The 27,761-nt window shown below is 43.3% G+C and overlaps 1 protein-coding gene across 1 annotated transcript; it reads right to left on the bottom strand.

Annotated features, from left to right (window-relative positions):
• Positions 1–1,530: 1,530 nt before the first annotated feature.
• On the bottom strand, positions 1,531–26,739 carry LOC141176086 (uncharacterized). The gene is made up of 6 exons (XM_073660076.1): positions 26,635–26,739; positions 26,427–26,550; positions 26,246–26,343; positions 25,957–26,047; positions 5,307–5,405; positions 1,531–3,258 (listed from the first exon to the last, which is right to left on the bottom strand). Exons 2-6 carry the CDS (start codon positions 26,458–26,460, stop codon positions 1,733–1,735), a joined length of 1,848 nt encoding a protein of 615 aa, XP_073516177.1. The 5' UTR covers positions 26,461–26,550; positions 26,635–26,739; the 3' UTR covers positions 1,531–1,732.
• Positions 26,740–27,761: the final 1,022 nt, after the last annotated feature.

Here is a 27,761-nt window from a genome sequence, read left to right as displayed (position 1 = left end):
AAGTTCATTATTTTTTCTCATTAAAGTACACTCTGCACCCCATCTTGACTGAAAAAATAGAAATGTAGAAATTTTTACAAATTTATTAAAAAAGAAAAACTGAAATATCACATGGTCATAAGTATTCAGACCCATTGCTCAGTATTGAGTAGAGGCACCCTTTTGAACTAGTACAGCCATGAGTCTTCTTGGGAATGATGCAACAAGTTTTTCACACCTGGATTTGGAGATCCTCTGCCATTCTTCCTTGCAGATCCTCTCCAGTTCTATCAGGTTGTATGGTGAACGTTGGTGGACAGCCATTTTCAGATCTCTCCAGAGATGCTCAATTGGGTTTAGGTCAGGGCTCTGGCTGGGCCAATCAAGAATCGTCACAGAGTTGTTCTGAAGCCACACCTTTGCTATTTTAGCTGTCTGCTTAGGGTCATTGTCTTGTTGGAAGGTGAACCTTTGGCCAAGTCTGAGGTCCAGAGCACTCTGGAAGAGGTTTTCATCCAGGATATCTCTGTACTTGGCCGCATTCATGTTTCCTTCAATTGCAACCAGTCATCCTGTCCCTGCAGCTGAAAAACACCCCCACAGCATGATGCTGCCACCACCATGTTTCACTATTGGGATTGTATTGGGCAGGTGATGAGCAGTGCCTGGTTTTCTCCACACATACCGCTTAGAATTATCACCAAAAAGTTCTATCTTCGTCTCATCAGACCAGAGAATCTTATTTCTCATAGTCTGGGAGTCCTTCATGTGTTTTTGAGCAAACTCTATGCGGGCTTTCATATGTCTTGCACTGAGGAGAGGCTTCTGCCGGGCCACTCTGCCATAAAGGCCCGACTCGTGGAGGGCTGCAGTGATAGTTGACTTTGTGGAACTTTCTCCCATCTCCCTACTGCATCTCTGGAGCTCAGCCACAGTGATCTTGGAATTCTTCTTTACCTCTCTCACCAAGGCTCTTCTCCCACGATTGCTCAGTTTGGCTGGACAGCCAGGTCTAGGAAGACTTCTGGTGGTCCCAAACTTCTTCCATTTAAGGATTATGGAGGCCACTGTGCTCTTAGGAACCTTGAGTAATGCAGAAATTATTTTATAACCTTGGCCAGATCTGTGCCTTGCCACAATTGTCTCTGAGCTCCTTGGACAGTTCCTTTGAGCTCATGATTCTCAATTGGTCTGACATGCACTGTGAGCTGTGAGGTCTTATATAGACAGGTGTGTGCCTTTTCAAATCAAGTCCTATCAGTTTAATTAAACACAGCTGGACTCCAATGAAGGAGTAGAACCATCTCAAGGAGGATCACAAGAAAATGGACAGCATGTGACTTAAATATGAGTGTCTGAGCAAAGGGTCTGAATACTTATGACCATGTGATATTTCAGGTTTTCTTTTTTAATAAATTTGCAAAAATTTCTACATTTCTGTTTTTTTTAGTCAAGATGGGGTGCAGAGTGTATTTTAATGAGAAAAAAAAATGAACTTTTTAGAATTTATCAAATGGCTGGAATGAAACAAACAAAGAGTGAAAAATTTAAAGGGGTCTGAATACTTTCCGTATGCACTGTATGCCCACATGCTGAATACATTGGGCAATTTAAAAAAAAGTACCGGACAACTTCTTTAAGAGTTGATTTACCTGTAAAACATTTCCCACATTAAGAACATGAAAAAGGCTTCTCCCCTTTGTGAATTCTGCTAAATCAAATCTGATTTCTTGTTAAAACCTTTTCCACATTCTCAACAGGAAAAAGGCCTCTCTTCGGTGTGGGTTCTCTGGTGGCGATCAAGATTCGCTTTCCGGTTAAAACATTTTCCGCATTGTGAACAGGAAAAAGGTTTCTCTCCTGTGTGGGTTCTCTGGTGGCAATCAAGATGCGCCTTCCAGTTAAAACATTTCCCACATTCTGAACATGAAAAAGGCTTCTCCCCTGTGTGGGTTCTCTGGTGCTTAACAAAATATGATTTCTGGCTAAAACATTTCCCACATTCTGAACATGAAAAAGGCTTCTCCCCTGTGTGAATTTTCTGGTGCTTAACAAAATATGATTTCTGGTTAAAACATTTCCCACATTCTAAACATGAAAAAGGCTTCTCCCCTGTGTGGGTTCTCTGGTGCGTAACCAAATCTGACTTCTGGTTAAAACATTTCTCACATTCTGAACATGAAAAAGGCTTCTCCCCTGTGTGAGTTTTCTGGTGCTTAACCAAATCTGACTTCTGGATAAAACATTTCCCACATTTTGAACATGAAAAAGGCTTCTCCCCTGTGTGAGTTTTCTGGTGCTTAACCAAATCTGACTTCTGGTTAAAACATTTCCCACATTCTAAACATGAAAAAGGCTTCTCCCCTGTGTGGGTTCTCTGGTGCTTAACCAAATCTGACTTCTGGTTAAAACATTTCCCACATTCTAAACATGAAAAAGGCTTCTCCCCTGTGTGGGTTCTCTGGTGGTTATCAAGATGCGTTTTCTGGATAAAACATTTCCCACATTCTGAACATGAAAAAGGCTTCTCCCCTGTGTGAGTTTTCTGGTGCTTAACCAAATCTGACTTCTGGTTAAAACATTTCCCACATTCTGAACATGAAAAAGGCTTCTCCCCTGTGTGATTCCTCTGGTGCGTAACCAAATCTGACTTCTGGTTAAAACATTTCCCACATTCTGAACATGAAAAAGGCTTCTCCCCTGTGTGGGTTCTCTGGTGGTTATCAAGATGAACTTTCTGGATAAAACATTTCCCACATTCTGAACATGAAAAAGGCTTCTCCCCTGTGTGAGTTTTCTGGTGCTTAACCAAATCTGATTTCTGGTTAAAACATTTCCCACATTCTGAACATGAAAAAGGCTTCTCTCCTGTGTGAGTTCTCTGGTGCTTAAGAAAAAGTGATTTCTGGTTAAAACATTTCCCACACTTGGAACAAGAAAATCCGTTCTCCACTGTGTGATTTTTTTGATGTTTAAAAAAAGACTTTTCGAGTGGAAAACAATCTCCAAATTCTGAACGTGAACATGCCTTCTTTGCTTTAGGAGCAGTTTGTTTTTTAATGCTTATTATATGACTTTGATTTTCCTTAGCGGTCGGTAATGAATTAGAAGACAGGACGTGTTTCAAAGGATTAGATGACTGATCTTTGTTGTGAAGGGATGATGGTATATCTGGAGTAATGGCATTCACTTCAATTGTATCCTGTGGGATCTCAAGGTCATCTGATTTGAAAATTGAAGAAGATGTCAGCTGTCCCTCTGATCTCCTGGTACAGTCATCTGCCAAGATTAAAATCAATTTTAACATTTCTATTTAAACTGTCAGTAAAAATGGCAAGTTAAGTAAAAAAAATAATTATTCACCAAGACAATGACAGTTCACAGTCTAATAGAAAACCTCATAGCATGAAGCAGTAGACCATGGTGTTCAACTGTTTGTTCATTCTTCCTCCCAAATATGAAATAAAAAGTCACCAATGTTATGTAGGCGAAAATAATATCAATAAAGACGTTTACTCATCTCAACAAAAAACAAGTCCCCACTCAGGTCCATCATCTGTCAGTGGAAAAACAGAGGTTTCCTCATTATTAGTGGCTCAAAGGCTCTTGTAAAGTAACATGGCTTCCATTAACTAATCCAGCAATATCCGCTCTCCCAAAGTCAGATCTCCCCCCCCACTTCTGCGCCTTGCAGAGAGCCCAAACCACACTCAGCATCCATGTATTTAGCATTACTACAGTGAGAAGAACCCACTTAACTTATGGTGTGTGTCTCATGGAGCATAATCTGGGCACTATGTGTTGGGTAAAAAATGGTATATTTGAAATTTTCACTCTCCAACATAGTCTGCGTGCTAATTTGTGGAAAGTGACTGTGGAGTCAAAATAGTCACTACTCCTATAGATTAATTCACTGAGGGTTATAATTTCCATAATGTAGTCAGTTTATGGGGATTTCTATTGCTCTGGTTTTCTGCCATTTTGTCATATTAGGGCTTCTGTAAATGGTGTGTCTCATCTCCTCTGGGATCTGCTCCTGCGACGTCTGCTTCTCTCACCAGGAGCCTTATTCATTCTGCAGGCGGCGCTGGTGATGGAGGAGACGTTAGAACCAGAAGCTCTGGGCGGCGCAGGCTCTGTCCAGCCACTAAGATTAGGGTGCCTGGGACCTGTAGTACTATCCAGTCTGGCAGTATGGGTGTGTGTGCTGTCCAGCTGGAGTAATCTGTTCCCTGCTTCAGCCAACTGGAAAGCACCGCACCCTACTAAAGCTGGAAGCATATCGCTGGAAGCTGCCAGATACAGGCTTGCTCTCCTCTGGTTCAGTCCTCTGTGCTCAGCTCCCGGCTTGTGGATTTGTTTCTGTTGTGACCTCGGCCCGTTTACTGACTACTCGTGTCTTCTGATTTTGTATGTTCTCTGCCCTCCTGGTTCTGACCCGGCTACCTGACTATTTTTCTTGCCATCTCACTCCACAGAACAGCAGGTAACACCGTGGCCCAAGCCTAGGGGGTCTCTGTGTCCAGATCCATGTAGAGGGGTTAAAGGGTGATGAGCAAGAGAATCCCTGGGATCTGCAAAATGGAGTAGATAGCGCCAAGCCTGTTCATGTGACCATCGTTTTAGATGCCAGGTGACCATGAACAGTGCCTCGAATACATTGTGTCCACAAACTATTCCAGCAAAATCCGCATTCAAATAGCTAAGTGGTACTCCTTCCCTTCTTAACCTGCCATGTGCTCAGACAGTAGTGTACAACTGCATATAGGGTATTATTAAATAAATAAATAGAATGGTGGCTCTAATGGGTATGCCCTATGCCTGCTGCAAGAAAGGCCAACTACCACAGTTGTCTGAGAATTTCCAATGTTAAAAATAAGTGAACTTGCTCTGGTACGTAGGGTATGACAAAAAGTAATAACAATGAGGATATTAAAAAATTACCAAACTTATTAAATACGTAAGTTACAAAAAGTTTAAAATAATTATTCTATTTTAAAAGGTGACTGGGAAGCTTAAAAACGGTGGAAGGAGGAAGGTTAATAAAAGTAGGGACCATGGAGATTAGTCCTGGATAAGGTGCAATACAAGCTTCCTGGAAGGTCTGTGGATGACCACGTCAGAGGGTCCCCCCTATGGAAAAAGGAGGGGATTGGCTTAATGACAGATTTTAGAGGTTACCTTCATGGATCATTAGGATAGAAAATAACCTGATTGGATGTATAAAGGGTTGGGTAGGTCTGGTCAGGTGTGGGTTATCCAGATTCAGGTAAACTGTAGAGAAACAAGAGTCGGTTTGTGCTTCAAATGCGAGAGATCCTAGTTACCTAGGGGAGGTTCATGTACCTGTAGTGGTTGATTGTAGTTGGAAGATTTTGATGCAGAGAAAGGGGCGACTTCCAATTGTATAGGGTGAAGGCGATAACCTGTATTGAGTGACAAAGAGAGCAGGGAAAAATGATTAGTAGGAAATGGCAGTAATTTGAGGAGCGAAGTCACTCCCTTCTCTGCATCAAAATCTTCCAACTACAATCCTTATAATCCATGAAGGTAACCTCTAAAATCTGCCATTAAGCCAATCCCCTCCTTTTTCCATAGGGGGGACCCTTCGACGTGGTCATCCACAGACCTTCCAGGAAGCTCGTATTGCACCTTAACCAGGACTAATCTCCAGTGTCCCTACTCCTATTAACCTTCCTCCTTCCACCGTTTTTAAGCTTCCCAGTCACCTTTTAAAATAGAATAATCATTTTAAACTTTTTGTAACTTACGTATTAAATTTGGTCATTTTTTAATATCCTCATATATAGGGTATTGTCAGACTCAAGAGAAGTTGGAAAATAATTTGTAAGGTCCATTTGTTTCCTATCATCCTTTGTGAAGAATTCCAAAGTTATCACCACATAAAGTGACACACGTCTGATTTGAAAATGGGGCCTCATCAGGAACACATAACTGGCTGCGGGAAGGGGTTAAATCAGAGGATTTTGGGCACTAACTACTGTAGAGAAAAACTGAGTATAGACAATAACACATCTACTGAAATGATCAAACGCAACAGTCTCCATCAGAGAAAAAGGAGTAACTAGTGGTGAAACCTCTCTGGGGTAATTAGAGTATGGGGCTCGGTGGCTCCAGACAATCTAAACTATCGTAAGGGACAATATTTTCTATCAGATGAGTTTCAAGAAGAAATATTAGACATTTAAAGAGAACTTTTATAATAGTGCAGAGCTGAGGTGTCTTAAATTTAGACCTTGGGCATTTGGAAGAGGTAATGGGGACCTTTTTTTAAAAATACTACCAGGGAGTTACAGACTCACATAAGTGAGGCTGGCCAATCCCACCACAATCAAACTATCATACAGAATGAACTTGTAAAATAAAGAAAAAGACATAGAATTAAATTTTTTTACATCCCTAACGTTTGTATGAGGGGAGAGCTCCAACACTAAACTGGAGTTACACTCATTTATGGTGGACCATTGGAGCTACTATGAGTCCTGACCAGGAGAGTAGAGAAAGTATTAGCGCCCCCATTTCAGGAGAGATTGTGCAGTAATCTGAATTCTTTGGGATCTAAAACATAATGGAATTTATGACGTGGAGTGAATCCATGAAACCAGGGCTGGAGCCAACACATCTCCTGCAGGCGGGAATAAATGTATATTACAGCCATCAGCCACGCACAGCTTAGATATGTATCATGGCACAGTTGTAATGTTTTTTGTGTAGTTTATCACAATCCTATTTGAAGTTAGTTGGTTTTAAAAGAAATAGAAAAGTCAGGATAAAGGGAAACTCTGTTGTTATTGTACAGAAATTCACACTTGGCCTCACTGCACATTTAATGTTGTCGATCATAAAAGTGAAGTTTGGCCAGAAAGACTGGACCTGGTCTTGTAGGGACCATATGAGCACATTCAGCAGCACAGAAGGTAGAGAAGGTAGATTCATCTAATAAGATATCAGGGATCTAGGAAGCCAACACCATCATTACCCTCCGCTTTCTCTTAGAGGCCCATCATAATATTTTTCTGCAAGTTATTTTCTAACTTATATATGTATATATGCGCTGGTTTGAGTGAAAAAAAGGAATTGACTAGAAGTTTATAGAATATAAAAATATAATTTATTTAGATAATGGTAAAAGTGCTGATTAAAATACTGGAAACTATCGTAAAACTAGAGTACAGGGGTGCTTCTCTGTTCACGTTTGTTATGGGCGGCACGGTGGCTCAGTGGTTAGCACTGCAGCCTTGCAGCGCTGTGGTCCTGGGTTCAAATCCCACCAAGGACCACATCTGCAAGGAGTTTGTATGTTCTCCCTGTGTTTGCGTGGGTTTCCTCCGGGTTCTCCGGTTTCCTCCCACACTCCAAAGACATACTGATAGGGAATTTAGATTGTGAGCCCCGATGGGGACAGCGACGATAATGTATGTAAAGCGCTGCGGAATATGTTAGCGCTATATAAAAATAAAGATTATTATTATTAGGCCTTTGTTTATGGGAGTGTGTGGAAAGACTGAAGGTTCCTATAAGGGAATTCAAGATAATGGAGAGTTAGTGAATTGGAGAGAGCTGTGAGTGTTAATCAGATACACAGTTGGGCAGGAGGTACCTGGTAACTCTTGTTGCCGATCTGGATTTGCTTGATGAAGGTATATATGGAAAGTGGTTTTTCTTGTTATTCCAATGGGAGTACTAAAAAGAGATGCAGTTAATGGATATTTAAGGTAATTGCTTACTATATGTAATGCACACGCCCGGACTGACTGGCGTATGCGTGTTTAGTGGTTCCACTGTGCCATGAACCGGAGAGTGCCTGGAGGGGCGTAACTAAGTATCTGCCCGATCCGACCAAGGTCGCACGACGGCATACGACGCCAGTGCACCGGGGAGGAACCGAGTAGAGAGACCAGGGTCTACTCCAGGTCAGACTCCGGACACGGCTGTTGACCCACACCGGGGAATACAGGAACAGGCAGGCTGGGTAGGGTCCAGTACAGACTGGGAGGCAAAATTCAGAGCCGCAGATGCGGTCAACAAACAGAGTAAAGCAAAACCGCAGACGCGGTAGACAAGGCAGAGAAAAGCGAAACCGCAGACGCGGTAGACAAGGCTGAGCAGAGCGAAACCGCAGACGCGGTAGACAAGGCTGAGCAGAGCGAAACCGCAAACGCGGTAGACAAGGCTGAGCAGAGCGAAACCGCAGACGCGGTAGACAAGGCTGAGCAGAGCGAAACCGCAGACGCGGTAGACAAGGCTGAGCAGAGCGAAACCGCAGACGCGGTAGACAGGGCTGAGCAGAGCGAAACCGCAGACGCGGTAGACAGGGCTGAGCAGAGCGAAACCGCAGACGCGGTGGACAGGGCTGAGCAGAGCGAAACCGCAGACGCGGTGGACAGGGCTGAGCAAAGCGAAACCGCAGACGCGGTGGACAGGGCTGAGCAAAGCGAAACCGCAGACGCGGTGGACAGGGCTGAGCAAAGCGAAACCGCAGACGCGGTGGACAGGGCTGAGCAAAGCGAAACCGCAGACGCGGTGGACAGGGCTGAGCAAAGCGAAACCGCAGACGCGGTGGACAGGGCTGAGCAAAGCGAAACCGCAGACGCGGTGGACAGGGCTGAGCAAAGCGAAACCGCAGACGCGGTGGACAGGGCTGAGCAAAGCGAAACCGCAGACGCGGTGGACGCGAAACCGCAGACGCGGTGGACGCGAAACCGCAGACGCGGTGGACGCGAAACCGCAGACGCGGTGGACGCGAAACCGCAGACGCGGTGGACGCGAAACCGCAGACGCGGTGGAAGCGAAACCGCAGACGCGGTGGAAGCGAAACCGCAGACGCGGTGGACAGGGCTGAGCAAAGCGAAACCGCAGACGCGGTGGACAGGGCTCTGTTCACACAGAACAGACTGGAAGGGAAAGGCAGAACCAGATACCCACAGGGTACTTGCAGAGAAGTAGCGAGTGGACCACAAACTCACAAACGGAAGTACAGTGACAACGAACAGGAGTAGGTACGAGTTCAGACTCTGCAGAAAAGTAGTTACCGGCGTTGATTATACTCTGCTGAGCAGCTGTACTGAATTGCTGATGCAGTATTCAATGAACCTGTGACAGACAGGGGGGATCCGTGAGGATACCGTGCTGCTTTAAGGTGCCTTAGGGCAAGTACTGCGCGTGGTATAGTGTCAGGACACTCACCGTGGATTTAGAGGTACGTGGTGTCTGCGCAGCTAGGTATGCGTCTAGTAGCTGCCAGCGTCAGTAGGTGGTATGATAGTGAAGGCTTTGGTGTACCGTGCTGCCAGAAGGTCACCCTGAGTTATTTGCTGTCTGGGGGTCATGCTAGACCCTCACCGGTACTCCAGGGGTAGGCGCGGTTTTTAGCTTGAACACTTGGCTGCCAGCGTTGCTAGAACTATATGGCGGTGTTACATTACTTTCCAGTTTGCAGCGCTTGAAGACCTGCATGATCACGTGTGTCATGTGGTCGGAGCTCATAAGGAGGCCACAGAGAACCAATTTTCCTATGCGTTTCGGAAATCTCTCGGTTTTCTTTGTCAGGGATGGTCCTTGCAGAGTCTGTGGGCTTTTTATACACATGTTGATGAACTGGATACAGGTGTCTACTATCAACCAGTTTCATGATTGGGTTCAGTTAAAAGCGAACAACTCTATTCACTGTTAAGGCCTTTTAGTCTCAGAGTGTCCAATTGGAATATCCATTGGCTTTCTGCCCTGGACATCTGCTTAATAAAGTTGCCCTTTTGCCAATACTTCTGTACCTCTTGAATACCCATTACTTTGATGTTTGCGTGGAGCCGCCATATTTTTCAATAAAATGCTTAGATAACGGGTGGCCCTCAAATTTATTTTTAGTGTTCCTTAAATGCTCACCTATCTGCATGGTAAAAAGCTGAGTGTACTAAAAAAGGAGGGAGTCCTGGAGATAAAGGGATTTTTTACAGATGGAGCAACCATAATCCCCAGATTTCTGGCTTTCCTAAAGATGAATCTTGGTGCTCGGGGTATAACGTCACCTATAATCTTATCATCCTGTAACTTGTTCCCAAAAGAAAACAATACCACCTCAGGAAATAAATTGAAGATAGATGTATGGTTTTCAGTTAAGTCATTACTCTCTAAAACCAAATTAAGTCATTTTGCTTAATAAAGGATTAAACTACGCCCCGTCTGATAAGTTCGATAAATTTGAGACCTTCATAGGCAAACAATTTATGAGGCAACTAGCCATTAAGAAGCATTTTCTAAAAAATACATCTACTGCCTATCAAACCCTCCTCTGATTCCCTTACCAATAACTATAAACACACGCATCTAAAAAACAAATCAAACTTTCACCCCTTGAACCAGTATTCCACATCAATGGAAACTTTCCAGAAAAATGTTAAAGATGACATTTGGTGAGTTAGTAAAAAAAAGTGTTCAAACTTCAAAAACAACCTCACTCGAAAAGAGTGTCTAGCAATCAAACAACTGCAAAGCAATAATAATATAATTATACGGCCGGCGGATAAGGGAGGGAGAATTGTGATACTTGATCACCATCAATATCACAATGAATCATTAAGACTCCTAAGTGACAAACAAACGTATGAACGCGTGACCAGTGGCCCTACTCTACTTTACACAAAAGAAAGGAAGGCTTTGATCAATCTAGGACTCAAAACATGAATGTGAGTATATTTACACCCTACACCCTAGAACGGCCATATTCTATCACTTACTAAAGATCCATAAATCCTTAGACAACCCTCCAGGAAGACCCATAATCTCTGGCATTCATAGCCTGACCTCAAACCTTTCCAATTATGTCAAAAAGCACCTGCATAATATAGTCCCACTCCTACCATCACACCTTAAGGATACAACACATGCCCTAAGGTAGCTGAATGAGGTCCAATGGCAGAGCCATTACATTCTTGGCACTATTGACATCTCCAGTCTATACACTTTTATTCAACACCAAAAGGGGTGTCAAGCAGTAACTCACTTCTTAAACAAATATAGCAGAATGCCCCCGGACCAAATCAACTACATACAGGAGACTATGTTGTTTATTTTAAATCATAATCCCTTTTGATATGAGGATAACTACTATACCCAGTGATGGGGGACCACCATGGGGACGAGGTTCACACCTAGTTACGCCAATCTCTACGTGGAGATGTGGGAATTCACCACAATATACCCTCATGGAACACTAAGTGTGAACCTGGTCCTCAGGCGGAGGTTTATTGATCATGTCCTTTTCATTTGGTCAGGCGACCAATCCTCCCTTTCTGAATTTATAGCAGGTATCAACACAAATGACTTCTTTTTGAATTTTTCCTCCCCCACTAGCTCAGAACAAATTATCTTCTTAGATTTAACTATCTGCATCAAAGAAGGTAAAATTGAGACTAGCACATTCTTCAAACTGACTGATACAAACAGCTTTATTTCCAGAGCCAACTGTCATTTACCCAGCTGGCTTCTAAATGTACCGCAGAGCCAATATATGTGACTGCACTGCAACTGCTCAAATCCTCAAGACTTTGAAAATGAGGCCAATCTTCTAACTTATAAATTTCTAGAAAAAGGCTATGACCATCAACAGATCATTTCCACTCGTGAGCAAGTGAATACATGCCACGTTCCACACTTCTTGTAGGTAATAAAAATAAAAACAACCATGATCAGGAGACGTCTAAGTCCATAAATATCTCCCCTATCATAACTTCCTTTAATTGAAATATACATATTATGAAGAAAATTGTAAAATGCCACTGGAACAAGTTACAGGATGATAAGATTATAGGTGACCTTATACCCCAGGCTCCAAGATTCATCTTTAGGAAAGCCAGTAATCTGGGGATTATGGTTGCTCCATCTGTAAAAAAAAAATCCCTTTATCTCCAGGACTCCCTCCTTTTTCAATACACCCGACTTTTTCCCATGCAGAAAAGGCAAGGTTTGCAAAACACTAGGCAGCAGGAAACAAATAACTGTGACTAATGGAACCAACACTATTAAATGGAATACACTATTAAAGACCACATAATCTGTTGCACTAATAGCGTAATATATGGTCTACAGTGTCATGCAACAAGCTGTATATAGGGAGCACCATTCGTCAGATGAATACCAGGATAGGTGAGCATTTAAGGAATACTAAAAATAAATTTGAGGGCCACCCGTTATCTAAGCATTTTATTAAAAACATGGGGACTCCACGCAAACATCAAAGTAATGGGTATTCAAGTGGTACAGAAATATTAGCGCAAAGGCAACTTTATTAAGCATAGTCCAGGGCAGAAAGCCACTGGATATTTGTGACATGCAGAAGTAGTGCTGTTGCCTCCAAAGCATCCAGCAATTGTTACAAACAACACAAGCACAAGCGACAGGAAGTGTTGTGCTTCAGAAGCATCCAGCAACTGAAGGGGTTAAAGGAGACAGGGACTGTTTTAGCAGAGCCCCAGTGGGATTGTGGGGAACTTGTTATTGTAGTCTCGCTGAAGCCAAATAGAAAGGTGGTGTGTTATCAGGACCTGACAGAAGGCAACTGAACAGGATTCAGATCAGGAGAGAAACTAAACACAGGTCAGATAAACTCCCTGAACTAACAGTGCAGAGTATTATCGGGCAGGAAGATAAGGACTGTCACAAGGATCATCTCTCTCATCAAACCCTCCATCTCCATGCAGGATAAAGAATGCAGTATACTATTGTGTCCTTGTAAATGAAAAGCCTGTGGTTGTGTATGCATAGAAGTGTGCTGCTAACAGATCTAATCTATGCTGAATTATGCTACTGAAGAGACTGTAATACTGTGCCTTGTGAACAAACTACTGTATTGTTACTGGAACCGGTTGCTCAAACTCAGACTGTACTGTAATGAAGATTATTGCTGTAATATCCCTGAATTGTACTGGCCGTGCTTCAGATTATATTCCACTGTTAAACTGTTGAAAAAGACTCTTGTCAGATGTGTCTGGTCAGTAATTGAATCTATCGTGTGCCTGAGTGAAGCTGCAGCCTAAGATCGCCCTGAGTAATGGTTCCCTTGGATTCCAAAGAATTCATGAAACCCGTCTCGCCCTATCTGAACCTAGCGGCGTGCGTTTAACATATTTCAATTGGACACTCTGAGGCCAAAAGGCCTTAACAGTGAAATAGAGTTGCTCGCCTTTAATTGAACCCAGTCATGAAACTGATTGATTGACAGCAGACACCTGTATCCAATTCATCAAAATGTGTATAAAAAGCTCACAGACTCTGCAAAGACCATCCCTGACGAAGGAAAGAGATTTCCGAAAAGTGTAGGAAAATTGGTCCTCTGAGGCCTCCGTACAGACTCTGACAACATCACACACGTGATCACGCAGGTCCTTAAGCACTGCAGCGCTGAGCGCCAAATTTCCCAAGTGGATGCAGCACCTAGTCACCGGTCGTGACTAGACGCTTCCAAGTGCCGCCTACTACACCGACTCCTTACCTCGGAGAAGACCCTGCACTGTCCATCTACCAGTGGTAACTAAGGCAACACCGCCATATAGTTCTAGCAGCGCCGGCAGCCAAGTGTTCAAGCTACCAATCGCTCCTACCCCTGGAGCACCGGTGAGTGTCTAGCATGACCCCCAGACAGCAAATAACTCAGGGCGAGCTTTTGGCAGCACGGTACACCAAAGCTACCACTATCATACCACCTACTGACCTCAGCAGCTACGAGATGCATACCTAGCTGCGCAGACACCACGTACCTCTAAATCCACGGTAAGTGTCCTGACACTATACCACGCGCAGTACTTGCCCTAAGGCACCTTAAAGCTGCACGATATCCTCACGGATCCCCCCTGTCTCTCACAGGTTCACTGAATACTGCATCAGCAATTCAATATAGCTGCTCAGCAGAGTATAATCAACGCCTGTAACTACTGACCAGACCATCTTGACTACGAACCCTGGTTGCAGCAGACGATACAAGTGGCCGTGGAGCCCATTGATACCCCCTCCCCAAACACAGGAAGTAAGTTACTATTAACCCACAAGCTCATCATCGCTGTATCACAGGGGGCCCTTATAATCCAACCTATAACGCTGCCCACCCTTTATCTAATTCGGTAATTTCCTGATTGTTATACATAGGTTTCCATCACAAGTAGTAAGCCTGTACTAACTTTCACATTGGATCGTCTGGACCAATTAGGTCACCAGGTAACTAAGAATTAAACCTTTCTCTCTGGCAGTCTATAGTAAGCAATTACCTTATATATCCATCTCTTTTTAGTAATCCCATTGGAATAACAAGAAAAAACACTTTCCATATATACCTTCATCAAGCAAATCCAGATCGGCAACAAGAGTTACCAGGTACCTCCTGCACAACTGTGTATCTGATTAATACTCACAGCTCTCTCCATTTCACTAACTCTCCATTTTCTTGAATTCCCTTATAGCAGTGATGGCGAACCTTTTAGAGACCGAGTGCACAAACTGCAAACCAAAACCCACTTACTTATCACCAAGTGCCAACATGGCAATTTAACCTGAATACTGAGGTTTTAGCTTAGAAAAAACAATGCCTACAGAGAGCAGATGGGGGCAGCATAGAGCAGCCACAGACAGGAGCAGCGGTATGAGACTGCAGATATAAAGAATATGCTCACCCCCATCCTAGTATATGTGCCCCATCCTAGTATACTCCCCATCCTTGTATATGTGTCCCCATGCTGGAATACTCCCCATCCTTGTATACGTGCCCCCATCCTGATATATTCCCCAATTCTTGTATAAGTGCCCTCATCCTGGTATACTCCCCATCCTTGTATATGTGTCCCCATCCTGGTATACTCCCCATCCTTGTATACGTGCCCCCATCCTGATATATTGACCATCCTGGTATATTCCCCATTCTTGTATATGTGCCCCCATCCTGGTATATTCCCCATTCCTGTATATGTGCCCCCATCCTGGTATAAACCCCATTCCTGTATATGTGCCCCCATCCTGGTATAAACCCCATTCCTGTATATGTGCCCCCATCCTGGTATATACCCCATTCCTGTATTTGTGCCCCCATCCTGGTATATACCCCATTCCTGTATTTGTGCCCCCATCCTGGTATATACCCCATTCCTGTATATGTTCCCCCATCCTGGTATATTCCCCATTTTTGTATATGTGCCCCCATCCTGGTATATTCCCCATTCCTGTATATGTGCCCCCATCCTGGTATATTCCCCATCCTTGTATATGTGTCCTCATCCTGGTATACTTCCCATCCTTATATACGTGCCCCCATCCAGATATATTCCCCAATCCAAGTATATGTGCCCCCATCCTGTTATATTCCCGATTCTTGTATATGTGCCCCATCTTGGTATATTCCCCATCTTGGTATATTCCCCCTTCCTGTATATGTGCCCCCATCCTGGTATATTCCCCATCCTGGTATATTTCCCATTCTTGTATATGTGCCCCCATCCTGGTATATTCGCCATTCTTGTATATGTGCCCCCCATCCTGGTATATTCCCCATCCTGGTATACTCCCCATTCTTGTATATGTGCCCCCATCCTGGTATATTCCCCATTCCTGTATATGTGCCCCCATCCTGGTATATTCCCCATTCTTGTATATGTGCCCCCATCCTGGTATACTCCCCATCCTGTTATATTCCCCATTCTTGTATATGTGTCCCCATCCTGGTATATTCCCCATCCTTGTATATGTGTCCCCATCCTGGTATACTCCCCATCCTTGTACACATGCCCCCATCCTGATATATTACCCAATCCTTGTATATGTGCCCCCATCCTGATATATTCCCCAATCCTTGTATATGTGCCCCCATCCTGATATATTACCCAATCCTTGTATATGTGCCCCCATCCTGATATATTCCCCAATCCTTGTATATGTGCCCCCATCCTGTTATATTCCCCATCCTGGTATATTCCCCATTCTTGCATATGTGCCCCCATCCTGGTATATTCCCCATCTTGGTATATTCCCCATTCTTGTATATGTGCCCCCATCCTGGTATATTCGCCATTCTTGTATATGTGCCCCCAACCTGGTATATTCCCCATTCTTGTATATGTGCCCCCATCCGGGTATATTCCCCATCCTGGTATATTCCCCATTCTTGTATATGTGCCCCCATCCGGGTATATCTCCCATCCTGGTATATTCGCCATTCTTGCATTGTAAAGGACATATTGATATTCATGCTATAGCAACTCCATTTTGTCTGCTTGTTTCAAAATCATGTTATTATCACTCCTTGCATAACATACATTCTTTCCATCTTTTCTCATGCTTTACATGGAACTTTCTCACACTAACTTTTTATCAAGAGAACATTTTGTCAGACACCTGCTTCTGTTATCTAACTAGTCTAGGCCAGGATTGACCGTGTAAATTTCCAGCGTGCTTCTAACTAACGATGATAATATGACCATATATGTGTTTCCGTAATAATTGCACTAACATTGGCTCAAGCCTGTAGTACTGTAGTATGGCTGTAGGTGATTGGACATTAATAAACTCAAAACAATATAAAATGCTAAGCAAAATAAACGGGATCAGAGATTCTTTGAATCCTCCCATACAGAGCATTGCCTCCGTTTGGTTTTCTGTGGATTGCAATCAACATAATAATTTGATACTCACTTGGTCAACCGTGAAGGGTTATTGCCCTCCCTTAACAGTATATGTGCCCCCATCCTGGTATACTCCCCATCTTGGTATACTCCCCATTCCTGTATATGTGCTCCCATTCTGGTATATTCCCCATTCCTCTATATGTGCCTCCGTCCTGGTATATTTCCCATTCTTGTATATGTTCCCTCATCCTGGTATAGTCGCCATTCTTGTATATGTGCCCCCATCCTGGTATACTCCCCATCCTGGTATATTCCCCATTCTTGTATATATGTCCCCATCCTGGTATACTCCCCATCCTTGTATACGTGCCCCCATCATAATATATTCCCCATCCTGGTATATTCCCCATTCCTGTAAATGTGCCCCCATCCTGGTATATACCCCATTCCTGTATATGTGCCCCCATCCTGGTATATTCTCCTTTCTTGTATATGTGCCCCCATCTTGGTATACTCCCCATCCTGGTATATTCCCCATTCTTGTTTATGTGCCTCCATCCTTGTATACTCCCCATCCTGGTATATGTGCCCCCATTCTTGTATATGTGCCCCCATCCTGGTATATTCCCCATTTTTGTATATGTGTCCTCATCCTGGTATACTCCCCATCCTTATATACATGCCCCCATCCTGATATATTGCCCAATCCTTGTATATGTGCCACCATCCTGTTATATTCCCCATCTTGGTATATTCCCCCTTCCTGTATATGTGCCCCCATCCTGGTATATTCCCCATCCTGGTATATTTCCCATTCTTGTATATGTGCCCCCATCCTGGTATATTCACCATTCTTGTATATGTGCCACCATCCTGGTATATTCGCCATTCTTGTATATGTGCCACCATCCTGGTATACTCCCCATCCTGGTATATTCCCCATTCTTGTATATGTGCCTCCATCCTGGTATATTCCCCATTCCTGTATATGTGCCCCCATCCTGGTATATTCCCCATTTTTGTATATGTGCCCCCATCCTGGTATACTCCCCATCCTGGTATCTTCCCCATTCTTGTATATGTGCCCCTATCCTGGTATATTCCCCATTCCTCATTCTTGTATATGTGCCCCCATCCTGGCATATTCCCCATTCTTGTGTATGTGCCCCCATGCTGGTATATTCCCCATTCTTGTATATGTGCCCCCATCCTGTTATATTCCCCATCCTGGTATATTCCCCATTCTTGTATATGTGCCCCCATCCTGGTATATTCCCCATTCTTGTATATGTGCCCCCATCCTGGTATATTCCCCATTCTTGTATATGTGCCCCCATCTTGTTATATTCCCCATTCTTGTATATGTGCCCCCATGCTGGTATATTCCCCATTCTTGTATATGTGCCCCCATGCTGGTATATTCCCCATTCTTGTATATGTGCCCCCATGCTGGTATATTCCCCATTCTTGTATATGTGTCCCCATCCTGCTGGCACCCCTCACCTTCTGAAACCGGCAGCTGACCAGCGTCCAAGCGACAGGGGTACATGACGACGTCACTGCTATGCGCTCAGTCGCATGTACGCAAACGTCAGCTGCAGCATGTATTGCAGCACACAGGCCTGGTAACTTCGTGCGCTGCAATACACTTCAGCTAGATGTGCGTCCTAGAACTTACATCTAGCTGAAGTAGGGGCCGACGTCGGCGAGCTACTCACCCTCCGGGCCCGGTCCTGGAGCGCTAGTGCTGAGGCGATGGCGCGCGTGCCCTTAGGGAGGGCTCTGCGTACCTCCTCTGGCACACGTGCCATAGGTTCGCCAGCACTGCCCTATAGGAACCGTCAGTCTTTCCACACACTCCCATAAACAAAGGCCTGACCGAACGTGAACAGAGAAGCACCCATGTACTCTATTTTTACAATAGATTCCAGTATTTTAATCAGAAGTTTTACCATCTAAATAAATGTATATTCTATAAACTCCTAGTCTATTCCTTTTTATTCACTAAAACCAGTGCAGATATACAGTGAAGAAAATAATTATTTGATCCCTTGCTCTTTTTGTAAGTTTGCCCACTGACAAAGACATGAACAGTCTATAATTTTAAGGGTAGGTTAATTTTATCATTGAGAGATAGAATATCCAAAAACAAATCAAGAAAATCACATTGTATAAATTAGATAAATTTATTTGCATTTTGCAGTGAGAAATAAGTATTTGATCCCTCTGGCAAACAACACTTAATACTTGGTGGCAAAACCCTTGTTGGCAAGCACAGCAGTCAGATGCTTTTTGTAGTTGATGATGAGGGTTGCGCACATGTCAGGAGGAATTTTGGTCCACTCCTCTTTGCAGATCATCTCTAAATCATTCAGATTTTGAGGCGGTCACTTGGCAACTCGGAGCTTCAACTCCCTCCATAAGTTTTCTATGGGATTAAGGTCTGGAGACTGGCTAGGCCACTCCATGACCTTAATGTGCTTCTTTTTGAGCCACTCCTTTGTTGCCTTGGCTCTATGTTTTGGGTCATTGTCTTGCTGGAAGACCCAGCCACGACACATTTTTAATGTCCTGGCAGAGGGAAGGAGGTTGTCACTCAGAATTTTACGGTACTTGGCTCCATCCATTCTCCCATTGATGCGGTGAAGTAGTTCTGTGCCCTTAGCAGAGAAACACCCCCAAAACATAATGTTTCAACCTCCATGCTTGACAGTGGGGATGGTGTTCTTTGGGTCACAGGCAGCATTTCTCTTCCACCAAACACGGTGAGTTGAGTTAATGCCAAAGAGCTCAATTTTTGTTTCATCTGACCACAGCACCTTCTCCCAATAACTCACAAAAGCATCCAGGTGTTCATTGGCAAACTTCAGAAGGGCCTGCACATGTGCCTTCTTGAGCAGGGGGATCTTGTGGGCACTGTAGGATTTTAAACCTTTAAGGTGTAATGTGTTACCAATGGTTTTCTTGGTGACTGTGGTCCCAGCTGCTTGAGATCATTAACAAGTTCCCCCCATGTAGTTTTAGGCTAATCTCTCACCTTCCTCATGATCAAGGATACCCCACGAGGTGAGATTTTGCATGGTGCCCCACATCGATGTCGACTGACAGTCATTTTGTATTTCTTCCATTTTCTTACTATTGCATCAACAGTTGTCTCCTTCTCACCCAGCATCTTACTTATAGTTTTGTAGCCCATTCCAGCTTTGTGCAGGTCTATGATCTTGTCCCTGACATCCTTAGACAGCTCTTTGGTCTTGCCGATGTTGTAGAGGTTAGAGTCTGACTGATTAATTGAGTCTGTAGACAGGAGTCTTTTATACAGGTGGCTATGTAAGACACCTGTCTTTAATGCAGGTAACGAGTTGATTAGAAGCGTCTAACTGGTCTGTAGGAACCAGAACTCATAATGGTTTGTAGGGGATCAAATACTTATTTCTCACTGAAAATGCAAATACATTTATCTAATTTATACAATGTGATTTTCTTGATTTTTTTTGGATATTCTATTTCTCAATGTTAAAATTTACCTACCCTTAAAATTATAGACTGTTCATGTCTTTGTCAGTGGGCAAACTTGTCAGCATATTCTACGTATGCTGTCTTTTGGCTTTGTCATTTACAGATCTGGGCAGGTAACGGTCAGTGTCTTCTAATTCCAGGGGGTAGATGGATCTTCCAGGCTCTTATTTCTGTAGAAAAGGGCTTTCGATGCCCAAAGTCATTTGAATAGTTTTTGGAGAAGGAGAATGTTGTGGTCTCGAGGCAAAATGGTGATCACACAATTGTGATACGGCCGGACTACACCATCGAAAAAGCAACCACAGCCGGCCTGCTTGGTCTGTGCAACTTGTAATCCAGGAAAAACAGGGAAGACTCCACCAAAACATCTGGCAAAACCACTATACCCATTTCAGAGAATCCAAGTTGACCATATTCAGATGCCCAAAGTAGGGAAATATGAATATGTTCTGGTAATAGTGGATATGTTTTCAGGTTGGCCTGAGGCCTACCCAGTCACTAACATGACAGCCCGCACCAGAGCTAAGAAACTGATGACAGAGGTTGTGTGTAGGTTTGGGGTACCAGAAGTAGTAGAAAGTGACCAGGGACCAGCATTCACGGCCCAACTCTACAGGGATCTGTGGAGTATGGTAGGAACTAGCTTAAGTCTTCATACGCCTTACAATCCCAAAAGTAGTGGAAAGGTTGAGAGACTGAATGGTACTTTAAAGTCCAAATTGTTGAAGATTAATCAGGAGACACAAATTCCCTGGCCAGACGGTCTTCCCATTGCCCTGTACTCAATCAGAAACTCCCCGACAGGCCAACACAAACTGATTCCCTATGAGATTTTGTTTGGAGGAGCCCCAAGGTTGGGAGGGTATTTCCCCCAAGATACCATTGTTAACTATGTAATACAATTGTCCAAAGAACTTGCAATAACACATACTGCAGTCTTCTATCCCAGACCCTGACAGTGACGAGCATACTCACTCAATCAAACCTGGAGACTGGGTGGTCGTTAAGAAGCACGTCCGGAAGTCCTTCCAGATACGAGGGCCCATTCCAAGTGATCTTGGTGACACCTACAACAGTCAAAGTCGAAGGGAAGGCCACTTGGATCCACGCTTCACATTGCAAGAAGACCCCAGCACCAGCACAGCCATGAGACTGTATATCCTTTACTGCATTGTTTTTGTGAGTGCTCAGAATCCCGAGTCTCAGGTAGCAATTACTCAGAAGAAGGGGGCGTATGTAAGATGTTCGGGGACTCTTGTTGTACCTATATTCCAGATAATGTTGGCCCTACAGGCAAAGTAACAATTGCTCTAAAGAAACTTACTAGTTTATCAGAAGAATTTAAAGAAAATTCAGGGATCAAGGATCCATGGGACCAGTATTTCTCATGGATGAGTGGCTGGCAGAAATGGTTAGTTCAGGTGGGGATGGCGATTCTTGTAATAATGATTATACTAGCGATGATGGCATGTTGTGTTGTTCCTTGTATACGGAAATTAATATAAAAACTGTGGATCCTATAATGGTAATGACTGATGAGGAAACTAATAACTGGACAGAAGAATCTTTGACAACAATCCAGATTAAACAGTCAGTCTTAAGTAATAAGTTTAAAGGCCCCGTCACGCAGTAGCGATTTCGCTGGCGATCTTGTTATGTGTGAAGGGGCCTTAACACTTGATTGTGGCAGCTGTATAGTTCCCTTGTTTGTGGTGGTGTGTGTGTGTTCGGGTCCATCCGGCAGTGTAGCGGACAGGCTTGTCTGGGGAATCTGGCCTCGGCTGGCTCCTCCCACTAGGGGCGGAGAAGTACGTGGGCGGGTCTGTGTGTTTGCACTTCGGCTGGAGCGTTCACCCACAGCCAAAGGAGAAGGGAGTGGTGAAAGCCGTATTCATTTAGTTATATCTAGAATTTATATTATTAAATGTAACCTCTAGATTCTTTTGTGTGAAATTGTTGCTATGTATTCCTACAAGTGCTAAGCAGAGAGGGGGTCTGATGAAGGGTTTCAAAAATGTTTTTTAGGGGGGACTGTTAAAGATAAGATTCCAAAATCTACTAAAAAACATTATATGAAACTCTGATGTATACAAAATATCTATACTTATATTCTGTTATATGTTATGAATCTTGTTTTGCATATATCTGTTATATTGGATATCATTTAGTCATATATACCCTCACTTTAATATATATTATGAAAACCTTGATATATATATTAGATATCTGCACTCGTGTATATATATAAATATCCTGAAAGGATTAGTTGGAGCTGGTTATAAAAGTGGACTTTCAAATTGTTTACAAGGAGACGAGACAAAGGATTCAACATGACACCTCCCAAGAGAATATCCTGACGAATGAGGAGAATATCTGGTGGGGGGAACACTTAACCCCATAGGACAACATAATGAGACTTATCTATACCATGGGCCAGAGACTACTGTGATTGCTCAATTGCCTCAGGGCGACACCCTATTGGGACCTTCCTTTATACTGAATATATATATATTATGCTGGAATAATAAACACCTCTTTCTGCGCCATCTCTCTTCAAGAGAAGTTCAGTATCTGACTCTGTCTGTCCGACATCAAAGCTTCACGTATACACTTGAATAAGTTAATTTGGCAAGGGATAAGCAAAGGGTTGGGGTCCTTTGAACCTCACTTCCACAGAAGCATATTGCCGGAAGCTGCCAGATACAGCCTTGTCCTCCTCTGGTTCAGTCCTCTGTGCTCAGCTCCCAGCTTGTGTATTTGTTTCCTGTTGTGACCCCGGCCCATTTACTGACTACTCTTGTGTCTTCTGAGTTTGTATTTTCTCTATCCTTTTGGTTCTGACCCGGCTACCTGACTATTCTTCTTCCCATCTCACTCCACAGAACAGCAGGTAACTCCGTGGCCCAAGCCTAGGGGTCTCTGTGTAAGTCCAGATCCATGTAGAGGGGTTAAAGGGTGATGAGCAAAGTAATTTGTGTTTATGACGTAAATTTATGAAGTAATTTATGTCCTCCCTCTGTCTAAAACTGAATCTGTCCGAAACTGAACTACTCATATTTCCTCCCTCCACTAACCTATCTATGCCCGAAATTGCCATTTCCGTTTGTGGCTCAACCATTACTCCCCAGCAACAAGCCCGCTGTCTTGGGGTCATTTTTGACTCAGATCTTTCCTTCACTTCTCACATCAAATCACTCGCTCGTTCATGTCATCTACACCTCAAAAACCTCAAGAATCAGGACTTTTCTCACCTTTGACTCGGCAAAAACTCTTACTGCAGCTCTTATTCATTCTCGTCTGGACTACTGCAACTCTCTACTTATCGGGCTCCCTCTTACTAAACTCGCCCCTCTCCAATCAGTCCTTAACGCAGCAGCCAGGATCATATTCCTCGCCAACCGCTACACCGATGCCTCTTCCCTGTGCCAGTCATTGCATTGGTTACCCATCCAATATAGAGTTCAATTTAAACTTACCACGCATACCCACAAAGTGCTCCATGCTTCAGTACCCCCCTACATCAGTCTACCACCCTACACGTGGCCTCCGTTCTGCCAGTGACTTAAAACTAAAATCCTCCATAATCCGAACTTCCCACTCCCGTCTCCAAGATTTCTCGCGTGCTGCGCCAATTCTTTGAAATGCACTACCCAGGACAGTTCGATTAATTCCCAATACCCACAGTTTCAAGTGGACCCTAAAAACCCATTTCTTTAGAGTGGCGTATCGCCTCTACACACTATCTGTCCATCCCAGTTGTCCGCCCCAGTTTTCCCCCATATTAAAATCTTGTTCAAGTTCAGGTTCATACCAACCATGCACATAATAGCCTCGGTCAGGACTGTACACATACTGGCAGGCGACCAGTCCATGTATTATTATTTATCCTATTTAGTATATCAAGGCTGCATTATACAATATATGTACATTCTACCTTTTGTGTCTCCCCCATTTCCTCATAGACTGTAAGCTTGTGAGCAGGGCCCTCACTCCTTTCAATATGAGATATGCTTATTCTGTATTGTCTGTATAAATCCCCCCTAATATTTGTAAAGTGCGCGGAATATGTTGGCGCTATAAAAATAAAAAAAAATATTATTATTATTAATTTGTGAAATCTGTAAACGGGTTAGATAAGGCAAGCCTGTTCGTGGTGGCCATCTTTTGAGCTTCCAGGTGACCATGAACAGCGCCCCCCAATACATTGTGTCTGCAAACTATTCCAGCAAGATCTGCATTCCTAATAGCTAAATGGCGCTTCTTCCCTTCTTAACCTGCCATGTGCCCAGACAGTAGTGTACAACCATATATAGGGCATTGTCAGATTCAAAAGAAGTTGGAAAATAATTTGTAAGGTCCATTTGTTTCCTATTATCCTTTGTGAAGAATTCCAAAGTTATCACCACGTAAAGTGATTTGAAAAATGGGGCCTGTTTAGAAACACAAAACTGGCTGCGGGAAGGGGTTAAATCAGAGGATTACAAAGTCAAAAACAGTGACTATACACAATAAAAAATCTATTGAAATGATCAAACTCAACAGTCTTCATCAGAGAAAAATGAGTAACTAGTGGCGAAACCTCTCTGGGGTAATTAGAGTATGGGGCTCGGTGGCTCTTGGCAACCTAAACTATCGTAAGGGACAATATTTTCTGTCAGATGAGTGCCAAGAAGAAATATTAGACATTTAAAGTGAACTTTTTTAATATGGCAGAGCTGAGGTGTCTTAAATTTAGATCTCGGGCATTTGGAAGACGCAATGGAGATCTTTCTGAAAGACTACCAGGGAGTTACAGACTCACATAAGTGAGGCCGGCCAATCCAACCACAATGAAACTATCATACAGAATGAACTTGTAAAAAAAAGAAAGAATATAAAAACATGTAACATCCCCAACAACAACGTATGTATGAGGGGAGAAATCCAACACTAAACTGGAGTCACACTCATTTATGGTGGACCATTGGAGCAATAATGAGCCCTGACCAGAAGAGTAGAGAAAGTATTAGTGCCCCCATTTCAGGAGAGATTGTGCAGTAATCTGAATTTCTTAGGATTGAAAACATAATGGAATTTATGACGTGAAGTGAATCCACGAAACCAGGGCTCGAGCCATGCCACATCTCCTGCAGGCGTGAATAAATGTATATTACAGCCGTCAGCCACGCACAGCTTAGAGATATATCATGGCACAGGTGTAATGTTTTCTGTATAGTTTATCACTATCCTGTTTGAAGTTAGTTGGTTTTAAAATAAATTGAAAAGTCAGGATAAAGGGAAACTCTGCTGTTATTGTACAGGAATTCACACTTGGCCTCACTGCACATTTAATGTTGTAGAACATATAGTGAAGTTTGGCCAGAAAGACTCGACCTGGTCTTGTAGGGACCATATGAGGACATTCAGCAGCACAGAAGGGAGAGAAGGTAGATTCATTCAATAAGATATCAGGGTTCTAGGAAGCAAACAGCATCATTACCCTCCGCTTTCTCTTAGAGGCCCATCATGATATTTTTCTTCAAGTGATTTTCTAATTTGTCAGCACATTCTACATACGCTGTCATTTGGTTTTGTAGTTTACAGACCTGGGCAGGTAACGGTCAGAGTCTTCTAATCCCAGGGGGTAGGTGGATCCTCCAGGTTGTAAGTTCTATAGAAAAGGGCTTTCACAATTTCCCAAAGTAAATTGAACATTTTCGGACGGAGGAGAATGTTATGCTCCAGCAGCAAAATGGTGATCACACGATTGTGATACGGCCGGACTACACCACCGATAAAGCAGCCACAGCCGGTGACTTAGAAGAATCTGACTTCTCTGCATTTAGTGGTTACTACTCACCTGTGTAGTCATATGTAGGAATCTCCTCTGTACACCGCTCATCACCCCTCACATATGTCTCTGTTGTATTAATATGGGTCAGATTTTCACCCTGAAACAAATATTATAAAAGTCAAAAACAGATGGAGAAGTCACATCTATGATCGGCTCTAATCCTGTCATCTCCACCGTTCTCATTACACAAGTATAAAACATATAATACTGGTGGATAAAACAAGACTGAACACAAGACCTTCACAGCTGTCTACACATCATAGGGGAGATCTCATGACACCTTCTCTCCATCTACCTGATGATCCTGAGGAACATTGGGATCTTCTTGTTTACAGTTCTGTGGAAGAAGAGGACGGGGACATCTCTCTGATGTTGTCCTCTTACTGGATAGACCTGGAGGAAACACATACAGGGACTGAATTCATTCTTTACATACAGATAATTATAGGCCGTGTGTATTTAGTCCTGTCTATTACCTGGTGATGTGAGGGGCTGGGGAACCTCCATCATGACGTCCTTGTACAGATCTTTGTGTCCTTCTAAATACTCCCACTACTCCATAGAGAAATAGACGGCGACATCCTGACATCTTATAGGAACCTGACACATACAATGATACCGTCATCCCCCCCGATCCCTTCATAGCGTTACTGTATAATGTCCCAGCATTCCCAGCAGTGTCACCTCTCCAGTCAGCAGCTCAATCATCTTGTAGGTAAGTTCTAGGATCTTCTGGTCATTGATGTCCTCATGTATTAGGGGGTGAGGTGGAGGCCTCGTGATTAATCTCTGGTTATGGAGAGACACATTAATAAATCTCACTACAGACATTTCCAGAGTCCTCACCTCTCCAGTTCTGTTCACCTGTTATTCCCGTATATAAGAATAATTAAATGTGATGTCATCAGAATCTCTCACCTCTCCAGTAAGCCGGAAGAGGATCTCTAGGGTGAGGTGTAATATCCTCTCCACCATCTTGCCTCTGTCCATATCCATCTTTGATGGGTAAATCAGGAAAATTTTGTTATACAGAAGATCTTCACTGAGAGGATCTGATATTGTAGTGACCTGAATGAGAAGAAGATAAGCCAATGAAACATCATAAAAATCCTGTGCAATAATACAGCTATTGGAGATAACGATGGGAAGCATATAAGGAGATTTATTATTTGACAGTATTTAGTTTTTTCTTTACATCTAGTAATAAAACCTATATATTTTAGGCCACAGACAACAAGCAGTTTCTTCCTTCGGAGTCTGCCGCTGAATACGTTTCTCATAGACTCACTGTCAGGGAAATATTGAGAAAATATTAACAATTTCTCCCAAACCCCTCTTCTTTCTCACCCCTCCCTTATCCACCATTTGGACCAAACCAACAGTTTCCATGCAATTTAACACACACAGCAGAAGTCACTTGTAGACAAATGCAGCACAAAAGGTACTACTGACCACTTAACATAGGAATGCATCTCCCCTTAGCACAGACCTGGGATAGGTTGACACCTTCCAGCAGGGGCAGAGATTGAAGGAAAACTCATTTAGGCTTCAAAGGGGTTTAACACAAACTCCAGGATGTCCAGAGCTGATACGAAATATGGAATATTGTAAGTTCCATAACTCCGCTAATAATGGGACCCATGTTTTTAGTGGCAGGGTCAGCCAAGGAACAATATGCTTATTTTTTCATAGCTGTGAGCCCCTCCGGGTAGCTGGGGTGCAAAAGTAACAAAATAACAGACCACAACTATGTCATGTGTGGTCTCTAAAGGAAGCTAAATTCATAATAGAAAAAGTTGTAGAGCCAGCCC

This window comes from Phyllobates terribilis, unplaced genomic scaffold, assembly GCF_046119375.1.
Source record: "Phyllobates terribilis strain yellow unplaced genomic scaffold, ASM4611937v1 Scaffold_17__1_contigs__length_24005725, whole genome shotgun sequence".
Lineage (NCBI taxonomy): Eukaryota > Metazoa > Chordata > Amphibia > Anura > Dendrobatidae > Phyllobates > Phyllobates terribilis.
Note: the sequence above shows the minus strand (reverse complement) of the source record. Positions and strands in the feature narration are given on the sequence as shown.

Coding starts and splice junctions, on each gene's coding strand:
- LOC141176086 (XM_073660076.1), bottom strand. CDS start 26,460: ATGATGGAGGTTCCCCAGCCCCTCACATCACCAG. Junction 26,344..26,426: donor CCAGCCCCTCACATCACCAG/GTAATAGACAGG, acceptor TGTTTCCTCCAG/GTCTATCCAGTAAGAGGACA. Junction 3,259..5,306: donor GGTACATGAACCTCCCCTAG/GTAACTAGGATC, acceptor TAATCTTGGCAG/ATGACTGTACCAGGAGATCA.